General features: G+C 38.7%; 1 protein-coding gene across 8 annotated transcripts; it reads right to left on the reverse strand.

The window, feature by feature from the left end:
• Positions 1 to 156: 156 nt before the first annotated feature.
• On the reverse strand, positions 157 to 27588 carry LOC108392556 (protein FAM228B). Of its 8 annotated transcripts, XM_073215841.1 has the most exons (10): positions 27267 to 27404; positions 26526 to 26659; positions 23091 to 23159; positions 21272 to 21463; positions 20485 to 20565; positions 16144 to 16231; positions 7369 to 7525; positions 3978 to 4085; positions 2158 to 2282; positions 157 to 331 (listed from the first exon to the last, which is right to left on the reverse strand). In XM_073215841.1, the coding sequence occupies exons 2-10, from the start codon at positions 26622 to 26624 to the stop codon at positions 291 to 293; spliced, it is 960 nt and encodes a 319-aa protein (XP_073071942.1). In that variant the 5' UTR covers positions 26625 to 26659; positions 27267 to 27404; the 3' UTR covers positions 157 to 290. The 8 variants fall into 8 exon arrangements, 7 of the variants coding, with proteins under 7 accessions (XP_073071942.1, XP_073071965.1, XP_073071937.1 ...); XM_073215864.1 differs by lacking the exon at positions 26526 to 26659 and having other exon boundaries at positions 27267 to 27405; XM_073215836.1 differs by lacking the exon at positions 27267 to 27404 and having other exon boundaries at positions 26526 to 27046.

Consider the following 27588-nt stretch of genomic DNA (forward strand, 5'->3'; position numbering starts at 1 on the left):
AAAGACCAAGTGAATTGAGATGGGCACTCAGCAAGGTAACTTACTATTTTTACTGGATCTTTCAGGCACTATTTATTAACTTCTGGGGAAAATATATCTGTTATAATTGTCAATAAATGGTATTGTGATTTCTTAATTATCATACAGACACAGAACTCAAAAAGTAAGTGAAGTTTATTGCAGATGCTTTTCTTAGAACAATTCTTGCGTGCCTTCCTTGGCCTCAGCCGGAATGATTCCTGCGGGCAGATGGCTTCCTCTGAAGCGGCCCTCTTTTGTGTCCTCCTTTTTCACTCAAGGATCAGGGTTTGTGCTCCTTGGTTGCTCAAACCTTTTGAAGGTGACAGAAGAGAGTTAAGTGTGATGTAGGATAAGGGGCTTAAAAGAGCAGAGAGAGTTCCTCCCATCAGCTGAGTGATCCCCCTGAAGCCTAGCCCTCCTGCCAGAGCCGAGTTACTTACCTGGCAGGCAAGCGCCCCACCTAAACTACTACCTGCCTCAGCTTCTCCTCACTCTCTCTGGATTCGGCAACAGGCAGTGATTGAGACAGAACCACCATTGCTATACTTGGGGTAGAGCGCTGATGTGCAATCCGTTCTCAGGGACCCCTGTGGCCCCGCTTTCAGATATTGAAATGTCCGGAGTGCTCATTAATACTAGGGTTACTGGGATTTAGAAAATACCAGATTCCTTTCTTCCCTTCTCTTTTCAAACCTCTAAATCTCTATCCCCACAGACATTATCAGCTGATGGATAACTTTCTCACTTCTTTGAGAAAATGAAGTAAACAATTCTCCTTTACAAAATTCATGAAGCTACATTCATGTACTCTACCTTCCTTCCTACGATGGGTGGGTTCTCCTGCCCTCCATTTGAGTCTTGAATTTAACCCCTTCACAGGTAGAGGAGTAGGGTGGGTGGGGGGATGGATGAGGGGGACTGCTTTAAGTAGAGAAGTCAAAGAAGGATTCTCTTTAGAGATGATATTTGTGCAGAAATCTGAGTTAACTGAGGCAGTGAGACATGGAGAGATCTAGAGAAAGCATGTTCCAGGCAGAAGGACCGGTGGAATGACGAGCCTCAGATGGCAGTGTTCAAACTGCAGCGGGAAGCCAGGGAAGCCAGAGCATAGTGAGCGTGGAGAGAAGGGCAGGAGATGAGGTCAGAGCGGAGGCAGCTGCCCAACCATGCGCGGGTAAGAAAGTCTGTGAAAAGAAGCTAGACTAAAACCCAAAGTGTGAGCGGAAGCCATTCAAAGGTTTTAAGTATGGCAGAAATCTGACCTATTAGCTTTTTTAAAGGAACATGGCCTCTGTACAGAGAACTGATCTTAGTGGCGAGAGCAGAAGCAGGAAGACCAGTTAGGAGGCTAGTGCACTGGGCCAGTTGATCACACTGGCTCAGACAGGTGGCAGTAGTGAACCAGCCTTTAAAGCTCATTATCTATTAGAAATGGGAAGGGAGTGAGAGCAAGAAATCAAAGACACCCCCTAGATTTTTGTCCTGAAGGGTTCTGATTGGATGATGGTCCTTTGGGGAAAATTTGGAAAGACAGCAGGTTTGACAGAAAGAGGGGCTGAAGTACAAAAGTAAGGAGCAGTCCTTTTGGGGGCTGGTTAAATTCAAGATACCCATAACCATCACAATATATACGGAGAGTTTGCACAGTATGAGTATAAAGCAACTTTATATTTTTCTTCACTGTCCATTGACATCGGTTCTCCTGGGTGGTTCTTCTGCCTCTCAAACACTGCCTGGCTCAGAGTAGGTGCTTGTTAAACTTTTGAGGAACAAAACAAGCAAGCACCTAGACCTGGAAGCAGTATGCTGGGCTAGACCAGTCAGACAGCCACCACATTTAACTGTAGTTACCCTAGGTTGACAGATCTATGCTCTGTGAACACATACCTTTCTACACATTTTACATTTTAAGTTTTGAAGCTTTTACTTCCTAAATTTTACTACTATAATTTAGTACGTGGTCCCTTTGAAAAATTTCTACCTATCTTGGCTGAATTAGGGGTAACAAAATTTGGGGCATGGCTTGGGTGTGATGAGAGGTAAGTGACAGAGAGAGTGGAGAGATAGAAGAGCAAAAACTCAGGAGAAGGAGCTAGGAAAGTCCTACACCCATCAAAGGGCATGTCCATTGTGTACCTCCCAGGAGCAAGTCTCCATTTCCTCTGAATAAAGGAAACTGCCTCTCAGGTTCTTCTCTCTCCTTTGCCTTTTTCTCTTCGAGTAGGAGGTGGGGATCCACGGCCTCCTCTCTTTCCAGAAGCCTGCCATGCAGAAAAGTTTTTCTATTAGCAAAACTGCTCAGATTTTGCTATCCGCAATTGCTGCCTTGTATATTGTAAAATGAGACCACCCTTGGACCTGACACAAACAGGTCTGTATGAGAACATGGCAGTTACAGATTGAAGGGGACCTTTCTCTTGGAAACTTTTAGACAAGATTGATTCCAAATCATTCCATCTTTTAAAGTCTTCAGGCACCAAGTGAATAGGGCTTAGTTTCAATACTTCCTATTATCCTTCAATTTCAGCTCCCATTCACAAAGCAGCAAATTGTTAAACCACACCTCAAGGACACTGGGAAGTCCACAATGGCCAGCTCCATCTCTTAGTCACCTGCTCCTACTTCACATCACTAAGCTCTTCATGAGGCAATTAGCCACTCTCTCTGCTGGCCATGCCAGCATCAAACATCTCTAAAAGCCTTTCAGCTTCTGCCACACTGTATTTATTCAAGTTCTGAGCCTATTCAGGAAAAGGAAAGGAAATTGCTACAGCTTACTTCGGAGCTTTTTAGGAAGACAAAATTGTAGACTAACCTCCTTAACAACATCAACCACGCTTATTTTTAATATTTCAATCTGCCTTGGAGATTTTTATTATCAACAGCTTTACTGAGGTATAATATACACATCATAAAACTTACCCATTTTAAGTGTACAAATCAATGATTTTCAGTGTATTTCCACAGCTATGCAACCATAACCACAATCTAACTTTAGAACATTTCTATTAGTCAAAAAACCTCATGCTCTCATACAGTCCCCCTCCAATCCCAACCCGAGCCTTAGGCAACCAATAATCTACTTCCCGTGTCTACAGATTTGCCTTTCCTGGATATCTCATACAAACAGAAGCATAAAATACATAGTCTTTTGTGACTGTCTTCTTTCATTGCGTATAATAGCTTTGAAGTTCACCTGTTTTATAGCATATATCATACTTATTTTCTTTTCAATTGCCAACAATATTCCATGTATAGATAACACCATATTTTGTTTATCTATGAACCAGATGATGAACACTTGGGTTGATTCCACTTTTTGGCTGTTGTGAGTAATGCTGCCATGAACATTCACTCATGTACAAATCTTAATGTGAACTTGTTTCCATTTCTCCTGGGTGGAAACCTAGGAGCTGAATTGCTGGGTCACATGGTAATTTAATGTTTAACATTTTGAGAAACTGCCAAGCTGTTTTCCAAAGCTGCTATACTATTTACATTCCCTTCAGCAATGTCTGAGGGATCTCACTGGTTTTAATCAGATTGTTAACAAGCTATGTAACTATGTAGGTAAGTCTCTTACTTTTAATTCCATCACTAGTTAATTGAAATGATTGCCCATGTGACATGCACAGATTTTACCCCTATTTGCCTTATGAAATCTCTTCACTCTGAGCACAGCTGCTATCCACCAAAACTAACTTTAATATGTTAAAAAACTTTTCTATGTCTGTGCTTATTTCTGCAGGTGTTAGCTATTTATTCTTTAAAACCAGAAAGAGATGAGGAAAACTGCCACCTCACCCAGACACAGTAGTGGGAAATGCCTGATGTCATGCCACAGAGTCTGGGGTGTGCCCCAGTACTGACTCCAGCTTAAAGGAACGGCAGGCAGGTGGAAACAAAGTCAAGCATCTTAAATGAAAGAAGAGCAAAGCCGGGTAATAATGGCTTACTTGTAAGGAACTGCTTTTTCTTCTTCCTGGGATTCCAGAAGATGAGGAACTCTTCCCAAGCGTTTCAAGTCAAAACTACTATCATTAAAATTCACTTTCACTTTTAACCTTTAACAAGATAAAATGTGTGAGCATGTTCTGAAAATAATACTAGCTTACATTTATACAGAAATGTATACTCCATGTGTACTAAATGTGTACCCTAAGGTAAAAGGAAGACATAGAGATTGCTTCATTTACAAGCATAAATGTAAAATGTGTTTCCCAAGCGAGAACCCAAACACTCCACTCCCCAAGTCACTCTTGCCATAAGGTGGCAAACAAATGTCCTTAGATTCCTCCAGCCTTGTCCCTGCTCAAGAGTTGACTAGAAAGGTGACACTGGCCCTGTGGGGAGCATCCATTCGGCTGGCACAGGTAATGGCAGAGATGGTATGGTTCTGAGGCCAGCAGCTAGGGTAGCAGCTTCCTGATTCTGCAGCTCCCTGATCATAGCAGAAACAGCACATCCCTTGCCCAGCCCATTAGTTATGGACTGTGATTTTGGAATTTGTTCCTGAAACTTAGCCCTGTTTCTTAACACCTCCCAATGATTCTGTGAGCAGTATAAATCCTCAATAAGTGAAACTTTTTCTAGGGTGGATTCAATTGTCTGAAACCAAGACCCTAGTCATTATCCTAACATTCTCAGCATACCCTGCATGCAGATGGCCACACAGAGAATTAACGGGAAGGCTCAATGTGATCCTGATTTAATCAGAATGGGTTTTCCTAGAGAATATGGATGTTGAAATAGGTTTTGAGTAAAAAAGAAACAGTACAGCAAACATCTAGATTAGTGTACAAAACATTATTAATGAAAAGACAAAAGGGTTTCCTATGTGAATATATCTGAGAAGGGCTTATTTGTCTGCAAGAATTTTCTTTAGGCAAGGCTCTCCTGTGTCAGAACCTTGAGAACGAGAGTGAATCGTAGGGGAACCCAAGGATAATGAAAAGTTTGGAGTAGCAGGTTATAATTCAATCAGACCTTCTCAACTACCTCTCCTTCTGTTCATAGCAAACTGAAAGGATGGGCAGTAATGTCCTTAGTTAACAAATCCAATGGCTTCTTCTCAGTTCTCTCTGCTCCAGAGCATGATGCCTGATCCTTCCTGTCACTCTTTCCTCTCCTGACATCTGTGGCAGATCTCTGACTGCTTCTCTGTCTCCTTTACTTTTTCTCACCTCCTGAATTTTATAATACATTTTATTTTATCCTAATGAATAGTTGATATTTTTCTATAAACCTAAAACTGCTCTAAAAAATTAAGCTTATTAATTAAAAACAAAAGATGTCAGCTAAAATTTGTAATGAATCCTTAAAGGCCAAGTGTGGGCTAGCATGACACTTTGGAAACAGGAAATGTTTACACTCATGTGCAAGCTCTTCTCCATGGCCCTGCACCTGGTGCTAAGAAGAAAGACTGGGCACAGAGCAGACCAGAGACAGGCCCCATCAGTGGCAAAGATGTGCAAGACAGACCAACAGCTTCAGGTAAATGAGTACAATGCCCTACCTACTTCCCTGGGCCCTTCTACAAAGCAAAAGCCTTTAGCTGCTGGGGAAAAGGAAGCAAATTCTCCCCCCACCCCCCAGCCCAGGGTAACAAGCAAAGGAATAGTGCTTCTGGGAGAGCTGTATAGGCAAACCTGTCTGCCTCTGTAAGAAAGCCTCTAACACCCATGACAGAGGCAAGGATCCACTGCTACTAGGATGGGGATAGAACTAAAAACCCTCTGCCCAAGGGGGAGGTATAAGCTCATCACATGTTTACAACCAAGAAACTGCCTGGGGGCCAGAATCCTATACCTGTACCATGCAGAGGTCTGCTACCAGTGGAAGAAGGCAAAAAACTACCATCCAAGAAGAACCACAGATACAAGGTAGAGTTTGGCTGCCATTGGGAGAAGGGAAAGGAACCCTATGAAAGCCTTACTCCTGAGGCTCAAGGACACAGAGCTTGCCTAAAAGTGAGGCTAGAAAGGAAAAGAGACCATTCCTCTGCTCCCACCTAGCATAGCAATAAGCAACAAGCAACAGCAATATATTTCTGGATATGAAGCAAAAGCATGAACAGACTCTCTTCCTCCTCTGTGACACAGACTTGCAGGGATAGCCAAAAACTGAGGAGGAAGCAGGAACACTTCAGGAAAATAAGCCTCTGGTACCCCAGCCCTCACCCTAAGTACAAGGTAACAGCAATCTACCACTTGAGGCCTTTGAAGCCTGTGATGCCCTGTAGGAAACAATAGCAACAACAGTACCTAAACCCAGCTAAACTTCTCACTAGATAAGCCTAGTTCCCTACACTAATACTTGACAGAAGAAAAGGCATATACATTTCTAGATATAAATAGTCTGTTCTACCTCTAATGCCTGGCATTCAATCAGAAGTTTCAAGACATGCCCAAAAAGCCAGACAAAATAACCTCAAATATCTGGTATTTAATAAAAAATTACAAAGAGCAGGACAAAATAACCCATTGTCAAGAGATAAAGCAAACAAGAGAACCAGATTCAGAAATGATGATTAAATGCTGGAATGAACAGATAGAGATTTTAAAATAACGATACCTAATATGTTAAAGAATCTAGTGGAAATGTGAACAACATGCAAGAACAGATAGAGAATTTTAGGAGAAATGAAACGTATGTGAAAAAAATCAAATGGAAATATTAGAAATTAAAATCACATCATAGGTGAAGAATTCTTCTGATGGGCTCTTCACAGTTAAGGGAACAGTTGGGACACAGTTAAGGAAAGGCTTACTGAACTTAGATAGCTCCATAGAAATTGTCCAGCTGAAATGTAAGTAGAAAAATAATTTTTTTTTAATAAGAGAGTATCTAAGACCTATGAAGCTATGAAACAGTATTAACTGGCCTACACACATATGTGTAGGCCAACTGATATATATATGTAAAGGCAAACCTGTCTGCCTCTGTAAGAAATCCTCTAACACCCAGGACAGAGGCAAGGATCCACTGCTACTAGGATGGTGATAGAAGCAAAAACCCTCTGCCCCAGGGGGAAGTATAAGTATATATATATATATATATATATATATATGGCCTAGAATTTTAAAAAATAATAATAATGAAATACATCAAACCACAGATACAATCATTTCAGAGAACCCTAAGTAGGGTAAACAGAAAGAAAGGGAAAACAAAAACATAATAGTCTAGGTAATGAAAACCAAAGACAAAGAGAAAAGCTTGAAAGCACCCAAGGAAACAAAAACATCACATACAGAGGAACAAAGAGATTTCTCATTGAAAAATGAAATTTAAAAAAACCACAACACTGACAAGAGATTCCAGAATTTCTATTACATTAACTGTTACCTGCTCCTTTTACAAAATTCACTTTCTATGTAGCTTGTAGGCAGTCTAAGCCACTCATTTGGAGTCATAAAGTGCCTTGAATTAGAAATTCTTGGGAATCTGGAATGAAGTTTGGCCTTCTCAACCTCTTTAAATTCTTTCATTGTATATATTTTGCCTGCAGGAAGATGAGTAACCTAAATTAGCACCCTTAAATGCAACTCCCATTCCTCTTGGCTTATGAAATCCAATAAAAAATCAAGTACCAGTGTAAATCTTTCCAACTAAGACATGTAAGCTTGGCATATTCAGCAAATAAAAGACGGATATCATATTAAATTTCAGGTTAAAAAACAAATAATTTTAGGGGCGGAGCCAAGATGGCGGCATGAGTAGAGCAGTGGAAATCTCCTCCCAAAAACACATAGAGCTATGAAAATATAACAAACAAAACTTTTCCTAAAATAGAGACCAGAGGACACAGGACAACATCCAGACCACATCCACACCTGCAAGAACCCAGCGCCTTGTGAAGGGGGAAAGATACAAGACCCGGCCTGGCGGGACCCGAGCACCCCTCCCCCCAGCTCCTGGCAGGTGGAAAGAAACCAGAGTGGTTTTTTTTTTTTTTTTTTTTTTTTGGAGAGTGCTTTTTGGAAGCCTTAAAGGGACAGGGACCCCGTTGCTAGGGAGGCAGGGCGGCAGGACCGGTGAGCGGTGCCTGGGACCGGCACTTGAGGACAAAGATCGTGCGTTTTTCCCCTTTTTTTTTTTTTTCTCTTTTTGGCGAGTGCTTTTTGGAAGCCTTAAAGGGACAGGGACCCCACTGCTAGGGAGGCAGGGCGGCGGGACCAGTGAGGGGGTGCCTGGGACCGGCGCCTGAGGACAAACATTACCCCGTGTTTTTCCCTACGGGACCGGTGGGCGGGTGCCTGAGACCAGCGCCTGAGGACGGAGGAAATCGCGCGCTTTTCCCCTTTTTTTTTCTCTTTTTGGTGAGTGCTTTTTGGAAGCCTTAAAGGGACAGGGAGCCTGGTGCTAGGGAGGCAGAGCAGCAGGACCGGTGAGCGGGTGCCTGGGACGGGCACCTGAGGACAAAGAATATCGCGTGTTTTTCCCTGCGGGACCAGTGGGCGGGTGCCTGAGACCGGTGTCTGAGGACAGAGGAAATTGCGCGTTTTTCCCCCCCTTTTTTTTTTTTTCTGTTCCCTCTCTCATTGTTGCTGTTGTTGTTTTGGTTTGGAGAGTGTTTTTTGGAAGTCTTAAAGGGGCAGGACAGGACACTTAGACCAGAGGCAGGGAATCTGGGGATCTCTGGGCACTCTAACCCCCTGGGCAACAGGGAGCACAGAGGCCCCTTACGGAGAAAAATAGCCTCCCGGCCGCTCCCCCTCCAACGGGGCTCCACCACTTTGGAGGAGCAGCACCAGCCAGGCCACGCCTACAGCAACAGCGGAGATAAACTCCATAGCAAACGGGCAGGTAGCAGAAGCCCTGTCTGCGCACAGCTGACAAGCATAAGCCACTAGAGGTCGCTATTCTCCCAGGAGAGGAAGGCCACAAACCAACAAGAAGGGAAGCCCTTCCAGCGGTCACTCGTACCAGGTCTGCAAACTATCTCTATCACCATGAAAAGGCAAAACTACAGGCAGACAAAGATCACAGAGACAACACCTGAGAAGGAGACAGACCTAACCAGTCCTCCTGAAAAAGAATTCAAAATAAAAATCATGAACATGCTGACAGAGATGCAGAGAAAAATGCAAGAGCAATGGGATGAGATGCAGAGAAAAATGCAAGAGCAATGGGATGAAGTCCAGAGGGAGTTCACAGATGTCAGGAAGGAGATCACAGAAGTGAAACAATCCCTGGAAGGATTTATAAGCAGAATGGATAAGATGCAAGAGGCCATTGAAGGAATAGAAGCCAGAGAACAGGAACATATAGAAGCTGACATAGAGAGAGATAAAAGGATCTCCAGGAATGAAACAACACTAAGACAACTATGTGACCAAACCAAAAGGAATAATATTAGTATTATAGGGGTACCAGAAGAAGAAGAAAGAGGAAAAGGGATAGAAAGTCTCTTTGAAGAAATAATTGCTGAAAACTTCCCCAAACTGGAGGAGGAAATAATCGAACAGAACATGGAATTATACAGAACCCCCAACAGAAAGGATCCAAGGAGGACAACACCAAGACACATAGTAATTAAAATGGCAAGGATCAAGGACAAGGAAAGAGTTTTAAAGGCAGCTAGAGAGAAAAAGGTCAACTATAAAGGAAAACCCATCAGACTAACATCAGACTTCTCGACAGAAACCCTACAGGCCAGAAGAGAAGGGCATGATATACTTAATGCAATGAAACAGAAGGGCCTTGAACCAAGGATACTGTACCCAGCATGATTATCATTTAAATATGATGGTGGGATTAAACAATTCCCAGATAAGCAAAAGCTGAGGGAATTTGCTTCCCACAAGCCACCTCTACAGGGCATCCTACAGGGACTGCTCTAGATGGGAGCACCCCTAAAAACAGCACAGAACAAAATACACAACATATGAAGAATGGAGGAGGAGGAATAAGAAGGGAGAGAAGAAAAGAATCTCCAGACAGTATATATAACAGCTCAATAAGCGAGCTAAGTTCGGCAGTAAGATACTAAAGAAGCTAACCTTGAACCTTTGGTAACCACGAATCTAAAGCCTGCAATGGCAATAAGTACATATCTCTCAATAGTCACCCTAAATTTAAATGGACTGACTGCACCAATCAAAAGACACAGAGTAACAGAATGGATAAAAAAGCAAGACCCATCTATATGCTGCTTACAAGAAACTCACCTTAAACCCAAAGACAAGCATAGACTAAAAGTCAAGGGATGGAAAAACATATTTCAGGCAAACAACAGTGAGAAGAAAGCAGGGGTTGCAGTACTAATATCAGACAAAATAGACTTCAAAACAAAGAAAGTAACAAGAGATAAAGAAGGATACTACATAATGATAAAGGGCTCAGTCCAACAAGAGGATATAACCATTCTAAATATATATGCACCCAATACAGGAGCACCAGCATATGTGAAGCAAATACTAACAGAACTAAAGAGGGAAATAGACTGCAATGCATTCATTGTAGGAGACTTCAACACACCACTCACCCCAAAGGATAGATCCACCGGGCAGAAAATAAGTAAGGACACACAGGCACTGAACAACACACTAGAACAGATGGACCTAATAGACATCTATAGAACTCTACATCCAAAAGCAACAGAATATACATTCTTCTCAAGTGCACAGGGAACATTCTCCAGAATAGACCACATACTAGCTCACAAAAAGAGCCTCAGTAAATTCCAAAATATTGAAATTCTACCAACCAATTTTTGAGACCACAAAGGTATAAAAGTAGAAATAAATTCTACAAAGAAAACAAAAAGGCTCACAAACACATGGAGGCTTAACAACATGCTACTAAATAATCAATGGATCAATGAACAAATCAAAATAGAGATCAAGGAATATATAGAAACAAATGACAACAACAACACTAAGCCCCAACTTCTGTGGGACGCAGCGAAAGCAGTCTTAAGAGGAAAGTATATAGCAATCCAGGCACACTTGAAGAAGGAAGAACAATCCCTAATGAATAGTCTAACTGGAAAAAGAAGAACAAATGAGGCCTAAAGTCAGCAGAAGGAGGGGACATAATAAAGATCAGAGAAGAAATAAACAAAATTGAGAAGAATAAAACAATAGCAAAAATCAACGAAACCAAGAGCTGGTTCTTTGAGAGAATAAACAAAATAGATAAGCCTCTAGCCCAACTTATTAAGAGAAAAAGAGAATCAATACAAATCAACCTTAATCAGAAATGAGAATGGAAAAATCACGACAGACTCCACAGAAATACAAAGAATTATTAAAGACTACTATGAAAACCTATATGCCAACAAGCTGGAAAACCTAGAAGAAATGGACAACTTCCTAGAAAAATACAACCTCCCAAGACTGACCAAGGAAGAAACACAAAAGTTAAACAAACCAATTATGAGCAAAGAAATTGAAACGGTAATCAAAAAACTACCCAAGAACAAAACCCCAGGGCCGGATGGATTTACCTCGGAATTTTATCAGACACACAGAGAAGACATAATACCCATTCTCCTTACAGTGTTCCAAAAAATAGAAGAGGAGGGAACACTCCCAAACTCATTCTATGGAGCCAACATCACCCTAATACCAAAACTAGGCAAAGACCCCACCAAAAAAGAAAACTACAGACCAATATCCCTGATGAATGTAGATGCAAAAATACTCAACAAAATACTAGCAAACTGAATTAAAAAATACATCAAAAGGATCATACACCATGACCAAGTGGGATTCATCCCAGGGATGCAAGGATGGTACACCATTCAAAAATCCATCAACATCATCCACCACATCAATAAAAAGAAAGACAAAAACCACATGATCATCTCCATAGATGCTGAAAAAGCATTTGACAAAATTCAACATCCTGATCATCTCCATAGATGCTGAAAAAGCATTTGACAAAATTCATTCATGATAAAAACTCTCAGCAAAATGGGAATAGAGGGCAAGTACCTCAACATAATAAAGGCCATATATGATAAACCCACAGCCAGCATTATACTGAACAGCGAGAAGCTGAAAGCATTTCCTCTGAGATCGGGAACCAGACAAGGATGCCCACTCTCCCCACTGTTATTTAACCTAGTACTGGAGGTCCTAGCCATGGCAATCAGACAAAACAAAGAAATACAAAGAATCCAGATTGGTAAAGAAGAAGTTAAACTGTCACTATTTGCAGATGATATGATACTGTACATAAAAAACCCTAAAGACTCTACTCCAAAACTACTAGAACTGATATCAGAATACAGCAAAGTTGCAGGATACAAAATTAACACGCAGAAATCTGTAGCTTTCCTATACACTAACAATGAATCAATAGAAAGAGAAATCAGGAAAACAATTCCATTCACCATTGCATCAAAAAGAATAAAATACCTAGGAATAAACCTAACCAAAGAAGTGAAAGACTTATACTCTGAAAACTACAAGTCACTCTTAAGAGAAATTAAAGGGGACACTAATAAATGGAAACTCATCCCATGCTCATGGCTAGGAAGAATTAATATCGTCAAAATGGCCATCCTGCCCAAAGCAATATACAGATTTGATGCAATCCCTCTCAAATTACCAGCAACATTCTTCAATGAATTGGAACAAATAATTCAAAAATTCATATGGAAACACCAAAGACCCCGAATAGCCAAAGCAATCCTGAAAAAGAAGAATAAAGTAGGGGGGATCTCACTCCCCAACTTCAAGCTCTACTACAAAGCCATAGTAATCAAGATAATTTGGTACTGGCAAAAGAACAGAGCCACAGACCAGTAGAACAGATTAGAGACTCCAGACATTAACCCAAACAAATATGGTCAATTAATATCTGATAAAGGAGCCAAGGACATACAATGGCAAAATGACCGTCTCTTCAACAGATGGTGTTGGCAAAACTGGACAGCTACATGTAGGAGAATGAAACTGGACCATTGTCTAACCCCATATACAAAGGTAAACTCAAAATGGATCAAAGACCTTAATGTAAGTCATGAAACATTTAAACTCTTGGAAAAAAACATAGGCAAAAACCTCTTAGACATAAACATGAGTGACCTCTTCTTGAACATATCTCCCCGGGCAAGGAAAACAACAGCAAAAATGAGCAAGTGGGACTACATTAAGCTGAAAAGCTTCTGTACAGCGAAAGACACCATCAATAGAACAAAAAGGAACCCTACAGTATGGGAGAATATATTTGAAAATGACAGATCCGATAAAGGCTTGACGTCCAGAATATATAAAGAGCTCACACGCCTCAACAAACAAAAAACAAATAACCCAATTAAAAAATGGGCAGAGGAACTGAACAGACAGTTCTCTAAAAAAGAAATACAGATGGCCAACAGACACATGAAAAGATGCTCCACATCGCTAATTATAAGAGAAATGCAAATTAAAACTACAATGAGGTATCACCTCACACCAGTAAGGATAGCTGCCAACCAAAAGACAAACAACAACAAATGTTGGCGAGGCTGTGGAGAAAGGGGAACCCTCCTACACTGCTGGTGGGAATGTAAATTAGTTCAACCATTGTGGAAAGCAGTATGGAGGTGCATCAAAATGCTCAAAACAGACCTACCATTTGACCCAGGAATTCCACTCCTAGGAATTTACCCTAAGAACGCAGCAATCAAGTTTGAGAAAGACAGATGCACCCCTATGTTTATCGCAGCACTATTTACAATAGCCAAGAATTGGAAGCAACCTAAATGTCCATCGGTAGATGAATGGATAAAGAAGATGTGGTACATATACACAATGGAATACTACTCAGCCATAAGAAGTGGAAAAATCCAACCATTTGCAGCAACATGGATGGAGCTGGAGAGTATTATGCTCAGTGAAATAAGCCAAGCGGAGAAAGAGAAATACCAAATGATTTCACTCATCTGAGGAGTACAGGAACAAAGGAAAAACTGAAGGAACAAAACAGCAGTGGAATTACAGAACCCAAAAATGGACTAACAGGTACCAAAGGGAAAGGGACTGGGGAGGATGGGTGGGTAGGGAGAGATAAGGGGGGGAAGAAGAAGTGGGGTATTAAGATTACCATGCATGGTGGGGAGGGAGAAAGGGGAGGGTGGGCTGCACAACACAGAGAGGACAAGTAGGGATTCTACAACATTTTGCTAAGCTGATGGACAGTAACCGTAATGTGGTTGTTAGGGGGGACCTGATATAGGGGAGAGCATAGTAAACATAGTACTCTTCATGTAAGTCTAGATTAAAGATTAAAAAAAAAAAAAGAAAGAAAGAAAGAAAGAAAAGGGGGATTACTCCTTGATAGGATAAAACTATTGGTAAATCAAAGATAAACGCATGCTTTAAATATCCCTAATGTTGATCACTTAAAGGGTGTCAGATGATCAGCTATGGAGGTACTCTTTACTGATAATATTGCTTTCTCTTAATAAAAAAAAAAAAAGCAGTCCCTGTGTGCTGACCTCCAATGAGTTCTGCACAGTGGTATAGAGGGCATGTCAAAGTGTGGGCAAAGGGTCTGTTTGTTTCTATGCAGAAGATCAAGGCCTAGCTCGGATACCCAGAAAATGAACTAAGATACGATATGAGGAGGAGCTTCCGGCATCAGCACTCTCTGGAGGACTCGTGCCGGGGGATGATCATCAAAAAGCCTCCACAGGGATCCGGGTGATGCTGCAGTCGTGGCTGCGTCCACCCCACCAATTCCTGGACTTGCCACTGGAATGAGGAGGGAGATGTCTAGGCTGGCATGTGCATACAGTGAGACAACGAATTTGACCGGATCTGTACTGTTGGAACTCAACCAGGAGTTGGGAGGGGTGCAAGGTGTAGCACTCCAAAATCTTATGACTACAGACTATCTACAGTTAAAAGGACATATGGGAGGTAAACAGAACCCAGAAATGGCCTGCTTTAGTTTGTCTGATTTCTCTCAGACTGTTCAAGTACAGTTGGACAATATCCATCATATCATAGACAAATTTTTACAAATGCCTAGGGTGCCTAAATGGTTTACTTGGCTTCACTGGAGATGGATGGTAATTATAGATTTGCTTTGTTTATGTCACCGTATTCCTATTATGTTAATATGTGTGTACAAATTAGTTAGTAGTTTAAAACCTATACATACTTAAGGTACTCTACAAGAAGATATGTCAAAGAAATAATCAATCCTCCCATGTTTTCTTCCATATGCTACCTCTATAGCTTTCCTTCTTCCTTCCTAATTACAACCCTTAAATAGAATTCGTGCCTCATATCGAAGTTACCGAGTATCATAATTCCTCCAGATGGTAAAGATACCTCGAGACAAGTGCTGGGCGTAGAAGCCACAGGGCATAAATCTGCAAAGAAGTAAAAAGCTAACCTTTTCAAACAATATGGCTTCTCTCTCACTTACCAACTTTACATTTCCCTGTATGGCCCCGGAAGATGACTGGTTAGCCAGAGACGGGTAAGATTCCTCAAGGGAGGAACAACCTAAGACAGGCACAGTCGCAGGGGGGCCATCAGGTGAGAAATTGGGGATCAACAGAGGTGAGGCTCAGAACCTCATCCCCCCTGCTTTGAGAGAAATCTTATGCATCCGTGGATCATTTATTGCCCTTGTCTAGCTTGGATTAACACATAGTGTACAGGCACACACCTGATCATCTACAATTGCTCTCCTACAACACTAAACTATGTTTTCTACCTTTATCTTGCATCTACCTACCACTTCAGCATTTTATTAAAAATAAAAATAATAATAATAATAATAAAGGGAGAAATGTGGGATCAACATATAAATCAAGTATAAAAATCAAATGAATATTCATATTTGACCTGATTGTTTATAGTTCATAATGCGTATTCAAAACCGAAAGTTTCTGTGATGACTGCCCTTGTACTGTTCACCATGTAAGAATTTATTCACTATGTAAGAATTCGTTCACCATGTAAGAACTTGTTCGTTATGCTTCAGAAGATTGGAGACTGACGAGAGTTAGGCTTGAGATGGATTAATGATTGTACATTGAACATTGACCCCCCTATACTGAATTTTATTGTTGTTAACAACCATTTGATCAATAAATATGAGAGATGCCCTCTCAAAATAAATAAATAAATAAATAATAAACAAATAAATAAATAAATAAAAATCAAGTACCAGTTTCACACTGAAGAAGAGTTCTTTTCTCATCATCTTTGTCATATTGTGCCTTTTTCAAAGGGTCATGAAATGGCGGAATGGTAACCTACAAGAAAAGCATTTTTTTAAGGATTGGGTTGCAGGTCTTTTTCAGCCTATCCTAAGCATACATGATGTATAACTATTATACCAAAAGAATCAAGAGAATACAATATCTACAAACTAACTGAAGTCTAATCATTACAGTTGACAATTGAATACCACAGATTTTAACTGTGCAGTTCCACTTTTATACAAATATTTTTTTCAGTAAATATATTGGAATTTTTTTTGGAGGTTTGAAACAATTTGAAAAAACATTTTCTTTCCTCTAGCTTACTTAAGAATACAGTACATCATATATATAAAACATATTAAAATATATATTAGTTGATTGTTTATGTTATCAGTAAGGCTTCCTGTCAACAGTAGGCTATTAGTAAAGTTTTAGGGGAGTCAAAAGTTATATGCGGATTTTCAAATGCACAGGGGTTGGTGTCCCTAGTCCCCATATTATTCAAGGGTCAACTGTACATATATTTTAACACATTATAAAGAGATGGGGGAACTCCAATACATCTCTTAGCAAGACCCTCCAGCCATGGTTAACTATTTTTAATAGCCTTTTTAGATCATTGTGGTTATTCTTCTTAGACACTATACCCAAACTCAACAAGTGGCAGTTTATTAAAGGTTAGTTATAATGTAGAATCTGAAACAATATCAATAAATTATTCAAAATCTGCTACATTAAAATCCATTAATCCATCTTGAACTTTCAATGGTTCTTATCCATTAACTGGTTGTTTGGAAAAAACTGTATCACTGAGTTATGTGATATCTTCCAAATGTTAATACATTTCATCATGTAATAATCACATTAATATCATTACCAATCTCATCAGAAAAGTGAGTAGTGGGATATGTCACACTGATGATGGTAAATATTTTTTAAAAATTCAAATTTCTTGCTTGAAATTTCTTATCATTGGCAACAAATGTCAGGTGTTTTTTTGAAGTGATAGACTCACTACATTAACTTTCCAGAAATTTGTCTGCCAAATACCCAAGATTTAAAAACGTTGTTTGTAAGTCATTCTTTCAGGTAAAAATTGTGTTGCTTGAAAAAAAAAAAATCAACACCTCAGCTCAAATTCAATCATACTGTATTTCAATATGTAGAAGTGCTCTTTGCATACTTTTATCACACAAGTATTAAAAAGGCATGTACTCAAGAAGCAAGATGTAATAAAATTAATAAATTGAACTGTTTGATCAAGGACATTAAGATAAACTGATTTTTTTTTTTACTGTAAGTACATGGCAATTAAGAATTTAATGACTACCAGTACAGTATGGTGACATTGACTTATATTGTTCTAAGGCAGTTTTACCCACCATTGCTTTGGCACCATCAGAGCAAATGTCAAAACAATGACAAAGGCAAATAATATATAGCACTATAATGAAAAGATCTGGCTGAATAGACCCCCCCTTAAAGGGTTTCAGAGCTTTCAAAGGTCTGTGTACCTCACTTTGAGAATTGCTGCTATAACCTCAAAATGCTCAACTTACCTTAAGAGGTAATGTATCAGCTTCATTTAGCAAGGCAACATCGTAAAAGAATAGAATGGAATTTTGGTATCAAAAAGATCTGGTATCAAAGCCTAATTCTGCCCCTTAATAGCTATTACTAGTTAGTATATTTAAGGCTCTAACTGTAAACTCTCAGTTTAACTCCCACCTATAAAAATAAGGGCAATAGCCAGATATAAACCCACACATATATGGTCAATTAATATACAGTAAAGGAGCCATGAAAATGCAATGGGGAAAAGACAGCCTCTTCAACAACTGGTGTTGGCAAACTGGACAGCTACATGTAAGAGAATGAAAGTGGATTATTGTCTAAGTCCATACACAAAAGTAAACTTGAAATGGCTCAAAGACCTGAATGTAAGTCATGAACCATAAAACTCTTAGAAGAAAACATCAGCAAAAATCTCTTGAATATAAGCATGAGCAATTTTTTCCTAGACACATCTGCTCAGGCAAGGGAAACAAATTAAAAATAAACAAATGGGACTATATCAAACTAAAAAGCTTCTGTACAGCAAAGGACACCATCAGAACAAAAAGGCATCCTACAATATGGGAGAATATATTCGCAAATGACACATCTGATAAGGGGTTAATATCCAAAAAATATAAAAAACTCATATGCCTCAACACCCAAAAAACAAATAACCCAATTAAAAAATGGGTAGAGGATTTGAACAGACATTTCTCCAAAGAAGAAATTTAGATGGCCAACAGGCACATGAAAAGATGCTCCACATCCCTAATGATCAGGGAAATGCAAATTAAAGCCACAAATAGGTATCACCTCATGCCGGTTAGAATGGCCACTATCCAAAAGACAAGAAATAACAAATACTGGTGAAGATGCAGAGAAATGGGAACCCTCCTACACTATTAGTGGGAATGTAAATTGGTACAACCACTGTGGCAAGCAGTATGGAGGTTACTCAAAAGACTAAAAATAGAAATACCATACGACCCAGTAACTGCACTTCTAGAAATTTACCTGAAGAAAACAAAATCCCTGATTCAAAAAGATATTTGCACCCCTATGTTTATCACTGCACTATTTTCAACAGCCAAGATATGGAAGCAACCTAAGTGTATAATAATAGATGAATGGATGAAGATGTGGTACATATACACAATGGAATATTATTCAGCCATAAAAGGAAAGGAAATCCTGCCATTTGCAACAACATGGGTGGATCTAGACGGTATTATGTTCAGTGAAATAAGCCAGTCAGAGAAAGACAAATACCATATGATTTCATTTACTTGTGGAACATAAAAACAAAGCAAAGCAGAAGGCACAAAACAGTAGTAGACTCATAGATACTGAGAAGTGACTAGTGGTTACCCAGGGGTGGGGGCAAGTGGTAGGGTGCAGGAGGGGGCTAAAGAGGCACAATAATTCACAATCACAATATAAGTTGGTCACGGGGACAGTAGTACAGCATGGAGAATATAGTTAATGATTTTGTAACATCTTTCTACATTGATAGATAGTAACCACACTAGAAGGGATGAGGATTGAATAGTATGGCTAACAGTTGAACCACTGCATTGTGCATTTAAAAGCAACATAAGATTGTATACAAACAATACTTCAATAAAAAAAGGGCAATAGCATGCAGACATATACATACCCCAATTTAGAAAAACAAAAAAAGGACTGCTTTGTCTGCAAATACCAGCAGTTTAAAATGTCTGATTCAAGGTAGGTCTATAACTGAAGGATATTATTTTGTTTAATAATATCCACTATTAGCAAAGGTGTGGAAAAATGGACTCTCTAGTGGGGGTGCAAATTTATATTACTATTCTGGAGGGCAATTTGGTGATATGAGTCATAATCATGTATAACTTTAACTCAGCAATTCTACTTCTAGCAACTTACCCTAAAGAAAAAATTAATAAATAAATAGTTACAAGGTTGTTCATCATAATATCATTCATAACAGCAATAGGTCAAAACAATCTAGATGTTCAAAATAGGGAATATGTGATGGGCTAACAAAATACCATTTATGGTTGGAAATACATCTGTACTCTACTATTTTTATGGCTGTGTGACCTTGGACAAGTAACCTAACCTATCCTCATTTGCCTCAGCTGTAAATTACCTAACATGGTAGCAGTGAAGATTAAATAAAAGCAAAAAAAAGAATGCTACCATTTGGTTAAGGCTAAGCCCTCAGTGCCAGTTAGCTCCTATTAATAACAGAACAGCATGCAATGATTAAAAGTATATATGTACATTAATAAAAAGCAAATCATAAACAATTGAGGAACAAGCAGATTATAAAACCGAATGTATAGTATACTCCCATTCTTGTAAAATAACAATGTGTACATACACCTACATATAGAAAGAGCTCTTGAAGAATATACAGAAAAACGTTAATGAGTTCATTTTGAGTAATGGAATTGTTTTTTATTAAAAAATTGATTTTCTCATTTATCATGAAAATGTATAACATGCGTAACAAATTTTTTAAAGTCTATGAAATTTTTAAGCATTACCTATTACCCTGTTATGATATTTTCAAATTTTACAGAGGTTTAACTTACATTAGACTTTGGCTTTTTTTGTATCTTTTTCAGATATAGAGATGGGTAACTATTCTTAAGATGCTATTGAATTCTTAGGGAATCACTTAAAGACTACTCATATATTAGGGCTACTCAAAAAAACCAACCACGTAATACCAAAGTTAAATGAGAAATTCATCCTACCTTTAGAAAATCCGGGTCCTCTTTACACATATAAAAAGGATCATACTCTTTTGGATCATAATGCTCTATAAATGCATTTCCCTATAGGAAGGAAATAAAACCACACATAAGATCAACAGGTGAACAGTTAATTTTGAGCATAACAGGACTCAAGAGTCAAACACACCATTACATTCTTAGGCCTCAAAATGGCATCAATGACAAATACAAAAGGGAAGGGAAGAACAAATTTGAAATTAATTTAATGTATCCAACTAATAAATATTATAGCAACAGAAGCAATCTACTTAAAATTTTTAAGATTTTAGTAAAGAATGGTGAAACACTAAAAGATCTGAGAATGTTTTTAAATAACTACTAGTCAAACATCTCAGATGTCTTAAAAATGTGAGAACGGAAATATTTTATAACTTTGTAAATAACCAAGTTCCAGAACAACAAAAAATATATGTGTTTAGATCTCCTGATATATATATATATATATATATATATATATATATATATATATATATCCTGAATCTATAGTCCAAACTTTTAATTGGCATATAAAATGAATAATTACATGTGAAAAGCAAGGAAAAATTATTCTAAAGTACACATTTAAATCCAGACCTAACCCTCTTCCTCTATCCTTTCCACATGCCCTGGTTAAGAATTAGACATCCCATTACAGAATATAGATTACACAATATAGAGTGGGGAGAGGCAGGCTGTTTAGATGATTATAAATAAAGACAATCACAGTTTGTAAACCGACTGAAAAAAGTATGAAATAATCTCTTAGTACCTTTTTATTTACATGTTTTAAAAAACTATCTAATTCATCTTGTCTCCTTTTTTTAATCTTCTTATGTGAACAAACTTTTTCTATAATTTTCTTCTGGAGAGGATCTGCCACACAGTCAATCCATTTTTTATATAACATCTCTTTTCTTCTTACATTTAAGAAGTCATGATGTTGTAAATACTTATCAAGTTCCTAGTAAACAGTGATAGAAAAGACAAATATATTATCTTGAAGTTTTCTTGTCATAAAATTTAAGCCTTGTTTATATTTCTCAGAATAATACACAAAGTCATTCATTAATTCAATCATTTATTTGGCTTCTACTGAGTGTACAGATGCATACTATGCTGGAAACAAGGAAAACATGGATAAATTAGACATGCTCTCCCTGGGGAGACAGATTACAAAACAACGGGAGAAGAAACAATATAGAAAGATAAATATTTTTCTTAACAAATAATATATATATATAAAATAGTAAAAGCAGGGACACAGATACTTATATACCATGTTTCACTGCAGCATTATTCACAATAGTGAAAAGGTGGAAGCAACCCAAGTGTCCATCAACAGATGAATAAACAAAATGTTGTATATAGAATGAAGTTCTGACATATGCTATAGCATGAATGAACCCTGAAAATAATAAGCTAAGTGAAATAAGCCAGATATAAAAGGACAAATATTGTAAGATTCCACGTATATGAAATATCCAGAAGAGGCAAATTCATAGAGATAGAAAGTGAAACAGAGGTTACCAGAGCCTTGTGAAGGTTGGAATGGGCAGTTATTACCTAATGAGACAAAGTTTCCGTTGGGTGATAAAAAAGTTTTAGAAAGAGATAGTGGTGATGGTTGCACAACATGTGAATGTAATGTCACTCAATTGTATACTTAAAAATGGTTAAAAGAAAGCAAATTTTATGTTACACATATATATATTTTACCACAAAGGAAAAAATAATTTAAAAAATATATTCCCAAAGTGGGAGACATTTGGGATAGGCATAAAGAATGAAGAGTTATCTAGGCAAAGAACTGATTACAGCAGATATGGAGGATAAACTTTACAGGTGGAAAAAAGAGACAAGAGTAAAGAGCAAAAGTATAGCATAGCCTGGTCTATATGGCAAGTAGCCCACAAAGAAAATGCCTAATTAGGCTATAAGCTAAGTCATTCTCACCAAAACTTCTCATCCACCTTTCACAAGCAAATGAAATCATGTGATTACTAGGGTCAACAGCATGAAATTCAAAATGAAAAAATACAAGACTCCTGAGAGCTTCTCTAAACCACATGCCTCCCTAACTTCACCTCACAGCACACTTCAACCATTCTCAATGAATAGTTCCTTTCCTTTATAAACAACTCTAAAGAAAATTCTTAAAAACAAAAACATTACTCACTCCAGTGTTTACTACATACTTAATATGGACATTCATCTTGTTTAAAATTAAGCCCATCCAGCTACAGCTAAAGCCTTCTTACCTATGTATAAGTGAGTAATAACTGGTCAGTGTGTTCCAATAGCAGCTCTTAAAGCTCAAGTAACTCCACAGAAGCCCCACTAACATGAAGGAACAAATGAGCAGGGGGAAACTCTTATAAGGCGTATGTGGAAGAATCCCCACAAAATATAGGAAGAAAGGGAGTCAATTACAGCAATCTCAGAGATCTCTTAGTTAATCCTAGGGGCTAATGAGTGTTTTTAATTCTACTTTGAATATTTTCTCAAATTTTTGTAATGATGATTCACTACATCTAAAAGGAAAAACAAAATTCAATTTTTCATTGAGACATTCTGTAGCCAATTCTTACCTTAATTACATAATTTTCTCTATATAATATTGACTGAATAGCTGCATCAATATCTTCTTTAGCTAATGCCTAAAATGATAGAATGAAATTTTGAAAATCAAATCTTAAAAAAACAAATTATTAATACTATCTCTCATAATATTTTATGAGACAGAAATATCTCTTGGCAAGTTCTCTGTGAACCCAATTTTTTATCTCAAATCATATCAAGTACTTTTTAAAGAGTATTTGAATATTTCTGCTCTTGACCACAGGTCAAGGGCAAAAAAAACCTCAGATCACAGACATTTTGAGTCCTGGCATGGTCAAATGACTCGCTCAGAGTCACATGGTAGATAAAACCCATCATTTTTCACTTCCTATAAAATGCTTTAACTTTTATGGGTTAAAATAGATACAACTAGGCCTCTTTAATTCATTTAGTCATTAGTGAATTCTATTTGAATTCATTTAATCATGATTGCTATCAAATATTAATACTTCATATGCAAGTCAATTTTCATATTTTAAAGCAACAATCTTCAAGAAATAGTTCATAACATTCATTTTTTCTATTTTCATAATAAATTTTCTATATCTTCCAAAAACACAGGTTGATTTATAGCATACATGTGAATGTAATTAATATCTCTGAATTGTACACTTAAAAATGATTAAAAATAGTACATCTTATGCTAATGCTATATATATTTTACAATGGAAAGTAATTAAATTTTTTAAATTCCAGTGGGAGACATTTGGGGTAGGCCTTTGAAATCCTCTCCTCTACATGAAAATAAAATATTCTCAAAGTAACTGCCATTGGAAGTAGCTGTCTTCAGTTCTACTACTCATTTCCAGATGAGATGGGTAAAATCTCAAATTACAAGAAATAACCTTCCCATTAGCACCCAAGGAAATTAAGACTCATGAGCATTAAGCAACTAGAAGCCTAAAAAATCCTTCATTGAGCCAGATTTTAGGTTTAAATGTGCAACTCCAAATTCCTTTTTTTTTTTTTGTTCTTTCTGTCTCATGGAGTTTCTAGTTCTCAAAACCAAGATGGGTATTGCTCTTGACCACAGCTCTCATAGAATAAATATTCTAGACAAAAATATTTTTTAAAAATCCAATAATCTGGTATTATGATTAGCATACATAATGTAGCAGGGGGGATACAGGGAAGGCAGTGTAACACAGAGAAGACAAGTAGTGATTCTATAGCATCTTACTAAGCTGATGGACAGTGACTAATAGGGTATATATAGGTGGGGACTTGATAATAGGGGGAGTCTAGTAACCATAATATTGCTCATGTAATTGTACATTAATAATAGCAAAAAAAAATACCAATAATCTGAAGACACTGGTAACTGACCAAAAGCAGGGATAAACTAGAGGGTAGTCAACCCTTGGAAAAAGATAACACTAGATTATAAGTTTTCAGTTTTTTATGGACAAGAATTTTAGGTCAGCTAGTATAGTTATGCTTAAGAAGTTGAAGGAAAATATGTGTATGATGAACAAATAGAAGAATCTCAGCAGAGAAATATAGAAATATAGACTATAAAAAAGTTGAAAATACAGTTCTTAAATTAAAAGACTAACTTAAGTGGGCTTAACAGCAGATTGAAGATGACATAAAAAGAGCCAGTCAGTTTAAATACAGATCCTTAGAAAATAACCCATCTGAAAATCAGAGAGAAAAAACATTGGAAAATAATTAACAGAGCTGCAGTGACTTATGAGAAAATAGCAAAAGGCTCAGTAAGTCCCAGAAGTGATAAAAGAATTGAGCAGAAAAAAATTTTTGAAGAAATAATGGCTGAGATGAGAACTTGCACTTTCAGACAAGACACAGTAAACAGGGAAAAGATTTATCCTCCCACCATTTAAAAAAAGTTAAGTGAAAAAACAGTATTCAAGACATTGGACATCAGGCAATGAAGGATGGTGGTCCCTGAGAAAGAGAAAACAAAGTGAGCCTTATGATTTTACTGCTTGGGAACAATTTCCAGACTATGGCACAGAGGAAGAAATCAGGGAACCCAACTGTCTCCCTGCAATGAGGAGAAAAGCTGAGAGTTTGGGGGAGCCACGGAATCTATAGTTCATAGGGCAGAGTACCAGAGGAGGAAAGGTACACAGAAAAAGAGCTTTGGGGATTTGCAGGGTGTTAGATCTGTAGAGGGTCCCCCTTAAGTCTTCAGTTAAATGCTGTACACTATATGCATGTGGGAAACTACCCAAAGAAACCCTGGGCAAAGAAGCACCTGAAAGGATTAATGGAACAACTCCCTAGAGGTCACACAGCACCAAGAAGTTACTCCTCTTCACAGCAGCTGAAGTGAAAAAACCCATGGTTGACAAAGCATGGAGTTTAGTACTTGCAAAAGTTCTGTAAAAGTACTGGAGCAAAACTGGCCACACACTAGATGCCACTATGGTCCAGCATAACATTGAATTTTACATTGTTGATACCCAAAAAGACTATCAAATGTTGGCTAGGATGCGTATGTTGACTAGGATGTGAAACAAAATGGAACTCTCATACACTGTTGGTGGAAATGTAAATTAATACAATCAGTATGGAAGAATTTGACAGTTACATAAAGTGAAACTCATTTCCCATATGACCCAGCACATTACACAACTAGACATTTACCCAAGAGTAATGAAATCCTATGTCCAACCTATATACACATTCAAAGACACGTACATGAATGTCACTAACAGCTTTATTTGTAATAGCCCAAAACTGCAAACAACCCAAATGTCCATCAACAAGACTGGCAAATTGGGGTATATAGTATTCAGCAAAATGAAAAGGAATGAAGTATTGATACATGCAACATGGATGAATTGCAAAACAATTAGGCTGAGTGAAAGAAGCCAGACAAAAGCATGCATACCGTAGACTACATTTGTCTAAATAATTGTAAATGCAGAATAAACAAAACAACAGTGACAGAGAGCAAATGAGTGATTGCCTTGGGGGCAGGCAGGGAGGGAGGGACTACAAAGGGACACAATGTGGAAACTTTTGGAAGTACTGAATATGTTTATTATCTTGACTATGTAATGGTTTCTTATGGTTTATGTATGTCAAATATATCAAACTGTACACGTTAAATATATGCAGTTTATTATATACCAATTATACCTAACAAAGCTGTGTAGAAAAAGAAAATACTATCTTTAAAAAAAATCCCACAACATAAAATAGCTTTAAAAAGTGCTTCAAAAGAAACTTTATAAATTTGTCAGAAAAGGTATATATAATCAATGATTTGATTCCACCTTCAGAAGCTAGAAAATGAAAAGCAGAGTAACACAAAAAGAAAGAAGGCATAAAAAGCAGAATGAAACAGTAAACTGAAAAAAGTAACATTTAGCATAAGCCACGTCTTAATGCAACTACCCAAGTATAAACTTCAAAATGCCCCATTATTGTACCTCCATAAAAGAAAGGGGTTGTGGTTGCAACCATTCTTTAGAGTTCTTGAGCTTGGGAAGTTTGTCAGCTTTCAGATCATCACTGTCTAAATTTTCCATTGTGGTCACAAATAACAAAGCCCCTAGAAAAACTTCTAAAAAAATTATTAGAGAATTCACAATCATCTTATTTTCTCTTCTGTTTAGTAATCAATGTTTGTGACCAGGAACGCACGTGGAACTGATCTTGAACATTAGCCATCTACACCAACAAAAACCCTGCACTGTAGCTTTGGGGAATGCTCCAGAACAAGCCTCCTTCAAGCAGGGCGGTTCTCTCGGCACTGACCCGCGTCCCCCTGGAGTTCCAGGCTTCCCACGTCCTCCTACATCACAGCGCTTTCGAGCCAGTGTGGCAATTATCAGCCTGGGCTCTTAAGAGTCGCACTGCAGCAGTTTTCTGACTGTGAAGGCCACAAACCCGGAGAGCTGCAACTTTCTGGCTACTTAAGCCCACAGTCAGGACTGCGTTGGGGTGGGAAAAGGTTGGGGGGGGAGAAGGGGGGCTGTTGAGGCAAAATTTGCTTGTCCTCAAGCCTCCCCATCACCAAAGGCCCGCGTCTGTGGGAGACTGTCATCAGGGCTTGCGCCCGCTGTAGACCTACAACACCCACGACCCCGTCCCTTCCCTCCCGTCCCCTCGGCAAAACGTTTGCGGCCTCGGGCCGGCCCGGCAGAAAAGCTGCAGGTCGCGACAGGTACCTCAGCAACCCTCCCAAGACTGGCAGGGCCTTCGGCTCCCCCGCAGCCCGCGAGGGCCTGGCCCCACGACCCCGGAGTCGTGGGCTGCGGCGGGGGAGTGGACCCGCCAGGCCTCCTGCCCAGTCAGCTCGCGGCTGTCGCCTGGGAATGTGAGAACGTTCGCGCCCAGTGTCTCCGGACGCAGCCCTTGCCGACGCTCCGCCGCTGCGGATGACGACGAGCCCGCGCAGCGCGGGGGCGGACGGAGAATTCCAGAGCCCGCGGGGCCGCCAGGCGCGGACACCCAACCGCTGCGTCCCTGAGCCCCGCTCCACAGCGCCCC

The sequence above is a fragment of the Manis javanica genome, chromosome 1 (genome assembly GCF_040802235.1).
Source record: "Manis javanica isolate MJ-LG chromosome 1, MJ_LKY, whole genome shotgun sequence".
Taxonomy (NCBI): Eukaryota; Metazoa; Chordata; class Mammalia; order Pholidota; family Manidae; genus Manis; species Manis javanica.

What these genes read in the sequence shown, in the direction of transcription:
- LOC108392556 (XM_073215836.1), bottom strand. Translation starts at nt 26,690, where the DNA reads ATGATTGTGAATTCTCTAATAATTTTTTTAGAAGTTTTTCTAGGGGCT. An exon ending in AACCCCTTTCTTTTATGGAG is followed by an intron (nt 23,160 to 26,525) that starts GTACAATAATGG and finishes CTATCATTTTAG; the next exon opens with GCATTAGCTAAAGAAGATAT. An exon ending in TAAAACATGTAAATAAAAAG is followed by an intron (nt 20,566 to 21,271) that starts GTACTAAGAGAT and finishes TCCTTCCTATAG; the next exon opens with GGAAATGCATTTATAGAGCA.